Below are 12,211 nucleotides of genomic sequence, written 5' to 3'. Positions count from 1 at the left end.
ACAAACAATTTACCAGTACCATCTCCGCAAGAATTTTCTTACAGCTTCATATGTCTGATGAAAAGAAGAAAAACTAGGCAGTGTCATCACCAAGGAAGGGAGAATTTGGCCAGGCCAGTCTTACCTGAAAGGTCTGTCTCCCAGCGGTGAAGTCGCCGTGCTCCAGCTCTTTCGATACTCTTCTCGTTCGGCTTTCTTTTTCCGAAGTGGAGCAGGTACATAGAAAGTCTGATTACTTTTGTTCGGGAGGTACTGGTTAAAAGGCACAGCTGATTTAGGTTCACCGTGTGAGGTCCTCCTTGCCAACATATCATCTTTTTTCACATCTGGCATCTTTCTGTGTGGCAGGTCAGTTTCTGAGTCACTTCCTCTCCCTAGTGAGGAAGGAGTGGAAAAAAAAAAAAAAGAAAAAGAAAAAGAAAATCCCTCTTCACTTTCATCCAGGTTGTTTTGTTTTTTTAAATTATAAGTCAGAGAAGAGACCACCAAAAATTACAATTACATTTAGCATGTAGACACCAAAAACTGAGGCCACTTTAACCCATATATTTATTTTAAAATCAGCCACTGAGAGTAGTAGCAATGATATTTACACAGATAATAAACTTTTTTTTTTTCCCCACCAATCCTGATTTTCTATCCCTGAAAAACTCATCTTCAGCCACAGGTCACATAAAAACCCCTCAGATTAAGCCAGACTTGTCAACCACACAGTACAGCTACAGAAGTGTACCTGACTAAAGCCTTAACGAGCTGTACATATAGGTATGTCTGACCTGACTCACACTCTCGAGCCTTGACTTACACGTGCACAGCACAAGCTCAAGCGAAAGGGCTGCAATGCTGTGTATTTACAGAACAGCAGCAATTTGAATGCCCACAGTATTAGCTGCTGTGGGCATCAGCTGCCATAAATTAGAAGACTGAGATGGTCTCTCTCCGGTCTCACCAGTTGCCCAGCCAATCAGTCCAGCACACTGCAACACAGAGAGACTCAATCCTCAGATGGAAAGGTGTGAGGAGAGGGAAGGGATTTCAAGATTTAGAGGTTAGAGTACTATAGCAAAGACTGAAGAATACTTGCTGGCAAAGCAAAGAAATAAGGTGCGAGAGAAAAACTGAGTTACAGAGAATAAGATGGGAGACCAACAGAGCTGAACGACTACTTTATTTTGTTCAAACGAATTAAGCTTCTCAATATTTACGGTCCATTTAAAACACAGAAACTTAGGCAAGACTTTTCCAACTTGAAAACAAAAATCTCGAACGGTGAGACAAATACATCAGAGAGCATTTGCAGTGGAACTGCCCTCCCGGCCATTTTGGAAGCCACTTCATAGACATTCACTAGATTCCCTGCACCATCATGAGCCTTTTAAAATAATTCACAAAGAAGCTATGTAAATAGTTCTCTCCCACAGGCCCTGGTTTGATGAGTGAAATGGAGCGCATTCAGCCAATGTCTGCCACCAGCACTCAAAACTGCTCCCAGCTTTGGAGCATTGGGTGTCTCTGGTCTTGGACCCCTTTGCAGCACTTGCATTTGCAATAGATGTTCCCCGTTTCGGGGTGAAGGGAAGCCACCCAGGTTGTGTCCTCTTACTAATTCACCACACTAGTAAATGACTAGCTAATTCACCAAGCTACCTAGTGAACAACTGAAAACAAAGAAGTCATAAAAATCACAAGTAGCTTGTGTATAATTTAAAGTGGGGGAAGCAAAAGAGGTCTAAATATGCTAGGAATGTTATTTGCAAAGAACTTTTGCAGCAGATTGAGTTTTTCAACGTTTGCTTGGAGAGAGTCGAAGGAGAGTGAAAGGGAACAGTAAGAAAAGACAAGACATGATGGAAATGAGCTACTTAAACAAAAATCACAGTGCACTTTTTGCCAGTAAACTTTTGCTTGAATAATTTTGGTTAAGAGCATATGACAACTAGCACCATGCTTGGTAATCTGAGTCTATATCTAAACAAAAGTGGAGACATGACCACAGAATCACGGGTGTCCAAGGAGAGCTGAGGTTTGAAGAGCTGTAATACCATTAGACCGAGCAGGGCCCCAGAGCAGCTAAAAGAAAATGAAAAAAACCCTTACTGTTATTTGCTATTCTGTTTGGTCTTGGCTTTATTCTGCTGTTTATTTTTGTATCACATGAAAACCAGTCTTGAACTGAAATGCTGGAATAGATAACCACAGTAGCAGAGGGATTAGAGAATAGATTCCTCTCCCTCATTACTGATGTGCCTACCAGCATCCCCAAGATGAGGACTTCAATCAGCTTGGTTAATTATTCATATTTTACTCGTGAAATTATTTTCAGCTCAAATCGGAAAAAAAAAACCCCACTCTCAAAGCAAAAGCATCGAATAGAAGAGGCAGCCGTGCTCTACATTTGTAACCTTAACTTTGTTGTTCTGCATTTCCAAGTAGAAGGAGCAGCATAGTTTTCACAGCCCATAACAAGCAGTTACACACCACAGACACACACAGATTCTTTGCACAAGGATCCATGCACAATTGCCAGCCAAGCAGAGGATTTTATTCTTTCCCAAATAGCAACTCCATGAGCAGGTCAGACTGCAATTCTACCATGTTTTAAACACGATCTTCTGCTCTGCCACTGGTTTTCTTTGCTTTTTGCCAAGAGACAGGGTCCACATGGGACACCAGAGGAGTTCCTAAGCACTGGGGCTAATCACGGAGGGCATTTATGAGGGTGGGATTGCTAACTGCTTGCACCTAAACTAATCTTCACCTTAGGATCACTTCAATGATTTCCTTTTCTTTTTTTCCCTAGGAGTGGAAGGAATCATAGTTTTGTTACACTATCATATTATTTGGTTTATAAAGCTCCTGTCTGAATGGAGAGAGAAGCAATGCAAACAAAACCTTTTCCTCCACCAACATTGCATACACATTATTTCTGTCAAAAACTATGTACAGTTGAGTGAAAAACCGGCCTGCTGGGGCCACAGGAAGAGGTTTGACAGAAAAGAGGTCAGCCAAGCTACACCTCACCTGCAACTCTTGGAGGAGTCAGCTGTGAAGTTATGGCAGCAGCAAGCAAGGAAAATGGGACATACTGGAAAGGGCCAGCTGGACAAGTCACACGCGTGCACGCAGCATCTGCACGCACCCTGGGTCTGGAGATGGTTAAAGACTAATTTTTAAGAACAGGCTTGCATCTTATTTTGTGTTTGTTATGGACTCAAGAATGTGACAAGACAGTATGTGTCTTAGCTATGGCAAAAAACCAACCATAAAACCTTACTAAAATCTGCTAATACAGCAGAACTTGATAGGAAGCAGCTATGGGAATATAGTAACACGTTGCCTACCAGCTCCAAGCAGGCAGGGACACTGGACACTCCTTGAGCAGCCAGGACGGAGCAAGGCTTCTTGATTAGGACATGAGAGAAGCTCCTATTTGCCAACACCACATTTTTGTCTCATTTGGGAAGGCAGGAAAGCATTTTGTAATGTGGAGACTGTGCTTTGTTCAGTGCCTGAGGGGGTGTGAGGCTGTTTGAGGGAATAAGTCGCAGTAGCCAGTTCTGGATGGTCACCCATCAGCCCCAATATCACAGGCCACTCAAAACAGCGGAACCGATCTTAATCCTGCTTTCCCCAGAGCTTCTTCATAATTCAGCTGTGATACCAGCTCTCCCTGACAGCTTTTCAGTTTTAGGGAGTTCCCCATCACCTTAGGAAACCTCTGTGTCCTGTTATGATTAGCCCCAGTTTCTTCCACATATCCACAAGCAGTATGAACACCTGGTTCCTACCAAAAAGTTTTCTGCTCTTCCTATTTTATTAAATAAATAACATTACTAAGAAGAAGTGATTTATGTGTGGAGCATAACTTCATCTGAAGATGATCAGTTTAACTGATTCATCTGTTCATCGGGAATGTAACCGCACAGATGGAGCCTCAATCAAGTATACTTTTGCTCTGAACCAGAACCCTGCTCACGACAGGTAATCTAAGTGTATGCTCCACACTTACCTCTAGCAAATCCTTCCTCATCCAGCACACTGGATGAGGAAGCCTCTGGAAGCCCCCAAGAATCAGAAAGGGAAGTCAGAGAAGCAGCATCCCTTCTGTAAGCCTGGAGCTGTATGTCCTCACTAAAAGGTGTACAAAGAAGGCCACAGTTCCGATGAATGGATGTATTAATTTACCCAATTTCTAAATACCAGGAAAACAAATATGGCAATTGATAAAGTGTACACCAGATATTAAAACTCTGTCAAATATCGGATATTTCAAAAATATTTCTACATCACTTATCTGTCTAGAGTTTTACTTAGGTAAATATTTTACTCATTTCAGTATTTCCCTTGTTCCTGCAGTTTTATTCCTTGCTCCAGCCTAATTTATAAGTTAAAACGAGTCTGCATAGCATCCTCTTACATCGTAACCCAGAAAAACACTCTTCCCATCATAAAACCTACCATGCAATTATGTAACTCATTTTCCAACACTACACCATCCTAACCGAGACAGATTTTGAGATGCTGGCAAAGTCATCTAAACCTCAGGGAGCACAAGTTAGCATTCACAGGGAAGTTCTCCCGCTGGATTAGCACTATTCAGAGGCTTTGTCCAGCTTCTGAGTGGCACATTTGCTCCAGAAACGTTACTTATAATGTCACAATGTTACGCACGTGTTGTGCGGTGACCGGTACTTACCATCGCTGCTCCCCCTGAGCACTACATCTGGAGACGGTGTCTGCTGCGAGCGGGAGCCGAAGGAGTCCAGGCTGTCGAAGGAATCATCTCTGCCGTGGCGAGGTGGGGAGAGGGAATCGCTGCGCTCAGAGTCCCAGCAGTCTATATAGCCACTGTCACGAATGCTGCGCTTTGGACTCTCAATATCCTCCGTTTCCTACATGGAAGTACAGTAGGTACCTCTTCATAAAGAAGGCACTGACATGAGATCCGTTACACAGCAGACAACAAAGTATCTTCCCAAATGCTACAAAACTCCTCCCCAACATAGGGCTTCCTTGCTTTCTGCCCCTTCTCCCCCGTCAAAAGCGCAAGTCTGCAATAAACCCCAATTTTAGGCTGATTACGAGGAAACCCTGCTCATTAGATTAGCAGGACGAACTGAGAAAAAGTTGCGACAGGCAAGTTAATAAACTGGTCAAAACTGAAAGTAACCTGAAACTTGACTTTCCGTCCATAGTCCATAGCACAGACAGAGGCACTACAACTTTAACATTGTGCCTGCACCAGGTTTAAGTCTGCGGCTTACTAAAAGATCCCCCCCTCCCCTTGCCCATCTATTCTATCTAGCCCGGACACCAGCAGACAGCATTTGTTGTTGCTGCTTCAGCTCGGCAAAATAATGAAGCAGTGTGCCCCAGCCTCCCTCTACCTTGAAGAGAAATTCCTGTTATGAAAGAGGGATGTCTTTCTGAGGCAATCAGCAATGAAAAATATGCAAAATGCTTTTCCTGATGCCTCAGAAGAATTCGGTTGTGCTCTTTACTCTTTGCCAGCTCCTGGCTCTGGGGGATATGAAAGCACTTGTAGCTGACCCACATGTTCAGAGCAGGGAGAACAATGGTTGTCTTTGACAGCCCTGTGATTATAAATTCTTTCCAGTGCAAGCAGCACATACTAAAACACTGAAACTCCAGCAGAGGAAAAGGTCAATAGAAGCCATCCTCACCCTTGCATTATAATAAAACCCTTGTTTCAGAGAGTGTCTTAACATTAATTACAATGGCACAAGTTGAGAAAAAACAAAAATAGCTACGTTTATTCAAAGATAAATCTGTTTTTTTCTCCTGCAACAGTAAGTAAAGTCAGAGATGTGGGTGCCATTGACAGACTGACATTTTGCAACTCGAAGAGGCTGGAATGTGAATTTTTTTTCCCTTCCCCCCCCCCATCCATCCAGAAGCATCTGAATATTAATTCCTAATTAAGAAGCACCCCCTGCTTACCACTAGCTGGAGCACAATGGCTATGCTGAGTACAGCTCACACTGTCCCTGACTGCTAAGGTTTTACCCATTACTAATATCCCCAATGAGAAGATGAATCAAGAACCCTGCGGTATGCTACAGCAGGCAATCTCCACAAGAAATCAGGTTAGCTGGAGAAGCGATGCAGGGAGGAGAGCCTTGCAGTAACACACCAGAGCTTCCGTGCTAGAAAAGAGGGAGGTTCGAAGCGAGACGGAGAGATCAGATCCAACGTCCTGCAGACTTTTCAGGAAGAAGGCTTAATTAGTGCCACTTACTGTTACTCTGCCAAAATACCACATTAAGGGCAGCGACAAAGGTCGCCTAAGGCCAAGCTAAACTGTGGTAATGTCATTAAGTAACCTCCTTGCAAACTGAAGTGAAAGTATTTTCTAAAAACAAATAAAACACTTCTAACAAAGTTGTAATTGAACCCTACGCAATTTCCTTCGCCAGTTCTGCTTGGTGAACTAAAATACTGATAGAAACACTGGATAAAAAAGACCCGTCTGCCTGAAACCTGCAAGAGTTAAACACATCCAAGAACAAATCTAAAAATCCTATCAAAATCCCGTTTGTGACACGATCCAAAAATCTTTTCAAAAATCCAAATTCCTTAAATCTCCAAATCCCTTCATACCAATCTGCTATTCTCAATCCTCAGGCACACTTCCATTTTCCTAAATTACTGTATTTGAATGACACAGAACTGCTCAGCAGCCACAGAGACTTAAACTCAGGCAAAAGGCCCCATCCCGCATTCACTATCTCCCGGAGCCTGAAAACAGTCCAATTGTGAACTAATGAGTTCTGCAGATCCTACTTTCAAAAGCCTGTTGATGTTAATTTTGCATGCTGCTCACCAGGAATTAGGAGGCAGGCACCAGGACGGGATCCTAGACTTCTGTAAACACGTTCTTTACAGCCTTCCCCTTGGCAAAGCTACTCTCCCAGCCCGTCGCCGCCTCACAGACGACGACTTGTCCTGCCTTGAACAAACGTCATCTCCCAAGTGTTATCAGTGGGAAAGTGGTTATCTGCCGGACCGATAACACCATAACACGACACACAACAGCACAATTAGTCTTTTATTTTATTTAATTAAAAACACAGTATGTCACTGAGGGGTAGCAAAAGTGTGACTGCCAAATGTAAGATGCGTTCCTCCAGGAAGTTCTGCCCACTAAATATAATCAAAAAGCCACGGATGTTTTGTCATTGGGAATTTCTAGTTTAAAAGTAAAGAAGAATGCGTACCCAAATAGTTAATGAAATTAGAAACAGAGTAGCATGAATAAAATTAGAAATGAATAGCCCTCTCAGTATGAGAAGTAGAAAAAGATGAGTCCGAGACAACTTGCATCTGAGCTGCCTTTTGATTTGCTTATTAAAAAAGGAGGGCAGAGAGGATTTTTAACAGAAAAGCTAAACCAGACTGAATTTATGGTCATTTTAATTATTAAGTTCTGTGGAAAAGGATGCCAGTAGAGAATGTGATAAAGTGTCTTTTCATCACTCGAGCTCAACTATAAAGAACATCAGAGTGTTGCACAGCATGATTAACATGTTCTATTTTACAACCAAATCCTCTTCAAATGCAGTAACAGACAAACCCATAATTGCCAGTGGAAATATGGCAGGGGTACAAGAGTAGGGAGATGACCTTAAAAAAAATTGCCATCTGCCCTTGTAACAACACCTAAACAAGACTTTTCAGGACTGCAAAGTTCTCTGCTTTTACATTCAAGGAATATGTAGCTTTCAGCTTTTATGAGATCTCTACTCTGCTCCCAGCTCCAACACCTGCAACAAATCAAGGCTCAGCCTCTTGCTTTTGTCCTCGCCCTGCAGCGCTCTGCGTTGCCCAGCCCAGCGCTCCACGATCATCAGCTCCCTGGAGAACTCTGCCTACTTCTTCCCACAAAAGGGCTCAAGACAGGACCTCCAAAATGCCCTGATGATTAGTTCGATGAGAAGAGAGGTGCTGAGAGATTAAACATTAAAAAACATTCATGATACCATGCAGCACTTAACATTATAACAACCTGCACTTTGGCAATTTTTCCGCTCTAGCTCCCTTGACCATCTTTGTTTCACCTTCCAGAGGCTTTGGGGTAGGGACTGCTCCTTCCCCACATCTTCTATATGGAAACAACTCAAGTACTAACTTAATGGTTTTTTATTGTTAAGGCTCAGTCATATCACTCATGAGTGGCAAAGTCCCCAGTGCTTAGTGCATGTCGTTTCAAACAAAGACCAAAATAAATCTCTACAGAAAAGCAGGATGTTTTCTTTTCCTCACCACTTCCACCCGTTTGTTCACAGGAACTGGGCTCACAAACAGGGATTTTACCCATTTATCTGGTCACACCAGGGTGTAGGAACTGCTATCAGTCAGCCAAGTAGTCCTTCCTCTCCAGAGGCAATCCAGCGCTGGCCCTCTGAGATCCCAAGAAGGAAGAGCTGCAGCTGATGCAGATGCAGTAGCACGGAGAATGAAGAGCAAGGAGTCTCCCATGGTCCCCAGCCCTACTGCCTGTGGCGACTTGGCCACTACATGAGATGGGCAGGGAGCAGCAGGCACAAAGGTCTCTCTGTGAGCAGTATGTCCAACACATGCAATGTTAACACCGGGCACTGCCACCTTCTTATATGCCTGCTCCTTGCCCCTTCCACCCCCAGTAAATGCAGGATTGGATATCAATGCTAACCGCTACTGAGGCCAAGGGTCTCATGCCAAGGGTCAGGGCATGCTGGAACGCTCAACCAAAAATCTCCAAAACCACTATACAGCAATCACAACTTTTCTTTTCCAACAAAGCTCAGTTCATCATAAACCACAAAATATGATTTCAGCCAGAACTTAGAGGTTGGAAAAACACAGATTGATCATAACTATGCCCTTTGTGAAACACAATCTCCTCCTACTACCCTTCAGCTTTATTTAGATACTTTGGTTTGATGCTTTATGTTGCAACATGAAAACAAAAGAGCTACCCATGAGACTGAATTTTAAAGAAAAATCTGCTTCTTTGAGTCCTGCCACCTTACTTTTGAGTCTCAGCTCTTCTAGCTGAAACTGTGTCATAAATAAAAATAATTCAAGCCAAAACACACGAAAATGAAGATGACAGAGACACATAACAATTCTAAAGCCGTGTTTGATATCACACGCAGCATCACTGATATCACCACAAAGCTGTCTGCCACAGAAAGCTGTGTTGATAGCTTGGTAGAGTCAGAAACGTTTTTAGTTAGTAAAAACCTCTCTCCTTTAATTTGTACTCTGCCCCCCCCCACTTCTCTCTTATTTAGCAACAAACAGGTTACTTATGGGAGCAATAATACATTTTCCATTCCCAAAACATAACAAAAAGATACCTTTCTCATTTGTGCCAGCAAACCTTCAAACTCCTTCAGGTTCAGGGTTGATCCACTATATGATGCGCAGCTGTTTGCTGCTTTCCCTAGCCAATAAATGGTGACTAATACCTGCAGAAATTAACAATCATTAATTGAAGCCATCTACACAGTTATTTAGCTACATTTACTTCCCTTCAGTATCTCTCATTTACACTAAACTGCACAGCAGCAGCACAAGTTCTTGTTATAAATCAGAATTGAAAGGGAAGGGTCCGTCAGTGGTTAAACATAAATACATTGTGTGACTATGAAAATTTAAACTGTCCTATAGAATACATAACACATCATACTCCTGGAATTTCTATGAAAAATAGAACTGTCATGTCTGCCTGGGAAATAAGCGGCACAAATAAATCTGAATAGAGAAACTAGGCAAGATATTTGAAACTATCTAGAAAACCTACTTATAAGTACATCTGTTTGTAAACCCAATGGGAAAAAAAAATTCCTAGAGTACTAATACTAGTGGTCATTAATTAAAACCATTAAAACTAATGGAATAAATAAAACATCTGAAATGTGTGTCTGCCTATTTCAAGGACAGAAAAGCTAGTTCCATTTTTAATCACCCCAATGTAATTAACCAGATGACACAAGAACATTTACTTCCAGGCTTCTGCTAGCCTAAGAAATGCTTAGCCCATCTGGTTGTTTCTATCAGACTAAAGCAGGAGGAGTGTGTAGTTTCATTCAAGTTCTGGCTTGATGCCTCTCCGTAACTCAAAAGTCACTTCAAAATTAGAGGGGGAAAAAAAGTGCCACAAATTGCTCTTGCAAATGTTTATATATCCTCTCACTGCTTTAGGCAGTAAGGAAATCTGACCTGTTGCACTTGTTTTAGGAAAGGAGAAATTAAGATGATCAGGATGGTCAAATCCAACACCTCCAAAACCGCTGATATTTGTATCATGCAGGGAAAGCAAACAGTCCTTCTCTGCACCCACATATTTCTCCACTTAAAGCAAGGTCTTTAACGGTACCTGGGCAACAGCAATTTGGACTGGAAACTGATCATCAAAGGCAATTCAGCTCAGTGTTTTGCACCGGTTAAAAATGCCAAACCATCACCTCAGAACTTAGGGCTTTTTCTCGTTTAATGCTCATTATTACGGCATATTCCGTGACATTGCAAAGTATTTAACTGCAGAACAAACAGGAAATATTTTGATGTGGAAAAGATGTGCAACCAATAATAAATAATGGTTGCCATTAACTGTCTCAAAGAAGTTAAATAAACTGAAATAAAGTATTTTATGTTTTGATGGGACAGAGCCATATATTTCATACTATGTAGTGAACTAAAAAAAAATAGGATTAGGAGAAATTCCAAAGGGCTGCTGGAGACAGACATTTCTGTCACACTCCTCTTCCCTAAAACATGCACCCACGTTTCTTTGGTGCTTTCTTCTCAGCCACATACATTAGATTTCTGATCAGTTCCTTCTTATCAACTTTTTCTAACATCCCCACTTTTCATTTCAGTGTCGTGTCCAAAATCACACACAATACTCCAGCTAAGGCCCTGCCAGAAAAGACTAGAGCACGTGTCATACAGATCGTCTGTTTAAAAACAACTTTGGTGCATAACGTTAAAGTTATATTTTATTTTTTAAATCCAGTTTATGTTTCCCTGTAGTTTATAAATAATATATATGCCATGAAAGAAGTGAATAATGTTTTTAATAAAGTTCAGAAATCTTCCCCTTGTTTTTAGAATTACGGCCAAACTGATGCTACTGTGCTGAGGGAAAGGGCATGGTTTTGCCAGTATCAATTTTTTTTTGTCTTGAAACAATCTTTATCTGAACAGTTTTCCTTCAACCAGCACTACTCAACAAATTTATGTAAAAAATTCTTACAGTACATGGTCTCAAGTTAAGTGAAAACATTTGCAAATCTAGTATTCGTAGCAACCAGGAAACTGTCCAATACAGTTTGCCATTCTGTTCTTTGATGAAGGTTGTGTATTTTTATTTATTTCTGCTAGTATTTGATCACTTTCTCTCATCTTCCTTTCTTTATCCACTTTATTTTTTCCAAATAACGTCACATTTGCAAGCAATTCCGACTGGCTGCCAGCCGAGGTTGCATGATTGCGCACCTGGAAAGCATATCTTGTCTACAAGCACGTTGAGGAGGATTCTTCTGAAACTTTACCTTTAAAACAATACATCTGTACAAAGATATTTAGCCAGTGCCCACAAGAGTGCTAAAATGTCAAAGCTGAACTTCTCTCCTACAGCTTTGTGTGCTGGATACAGAAGATGTTACTCTAATGATGATGGGAAAGCCATGATGACATAATTTTTTTTGAGAGGATGTGTGTTTATTATTTTTCACCTGGAGCTATGATTACTGGCCTGCAAAGTTATTAGGAGAAGGACTAAGCATTTCCTAGCAGTTTATAGGGATGTGAGCCAAAGAAAAAGATTGAGTTTACAGCAATTTACAGCTGACTAAGGACAGACAGCTTGGCTAGGCTTTAGAACAATAACTAACTCCAAGACCAGCAAATTTCAGCCATTTGCTTGTCCCCTTTTACAGGATTTTTTTGCAGGATTTTTTAAATTATGGGGTCCAGGACCACTGCCATTACTTTAAATTAACACAAAATCAAAGTCAAATGGAACTAGCCTTTCTGGGGAAACGTTTATTTGAAAGAACAATGAAAAAGCTAGCAAGACTTGCAACCAGATCTAACAATCATTTTACTTCCTTGTAAATGTAAATGCTGTGTGTAAATGTACTATATATCTCTATTTTCACGAAAGGCTACAAAAGTGTAGCTTCATGGGCAAGTCAGACCG

At 41.5% G+C, this 12,211-nt stretch overlaps 1 protein-coding gene across 1 annotated transcript in view; it reads right to left on the bottom strand.

Moving 5' to 3' along the window:
* LIMCH1 (LIM and calponin homology domains 1) overlaps positions 1 to 12,211 on the bottom strand; it is a 111,549-nt gene that overhangs the window by 55,726 nt on the left and 43,612 nt on the right. The window contains exons 5-7 of the mRNA XM_009864609.1: positions 9,363 to 9,473; positions 4,697 to 4,892; positions 125 to 374 (exon numbers count right to left, since the gene is read on the bottom strand). Coding sequence (XP_009862911.1) covers positions 125 to 374; positions 4,697 to 4,892; positions 9,363 to 9,371 — 455 coding nt within the window. The 5' untranslated portion in view covers positions 9,372 to 9,473. The remainder of the gene's footprint in view (positions 1 to 124; positions 375 to 4,696; positions 4,893 to 9,362; positions 9,474 to 12,211) is intronic.

This window comes from Apaloderma vittatum, unplaced genomic scaffold (assembly GCF_000703405.1).
Source record: "Apaloderma vittatum isolate BGI_N311 unplaced genomic scaffold, ASM70340v1 scaffold18922, whole genome shotgun sequence".
Taxonomy (NCBI): Eukaryota; Metazoa; Chordata; class Aves; order Trogoniformes; family Trogonidae; genus Apaloderma; species Apaloderma vittatum.
The sequence above is the reverse complement of the archived record's forward strand: the minus strand, read 5'-3'. Positions and strand labels throughout refer to the sequence as shown.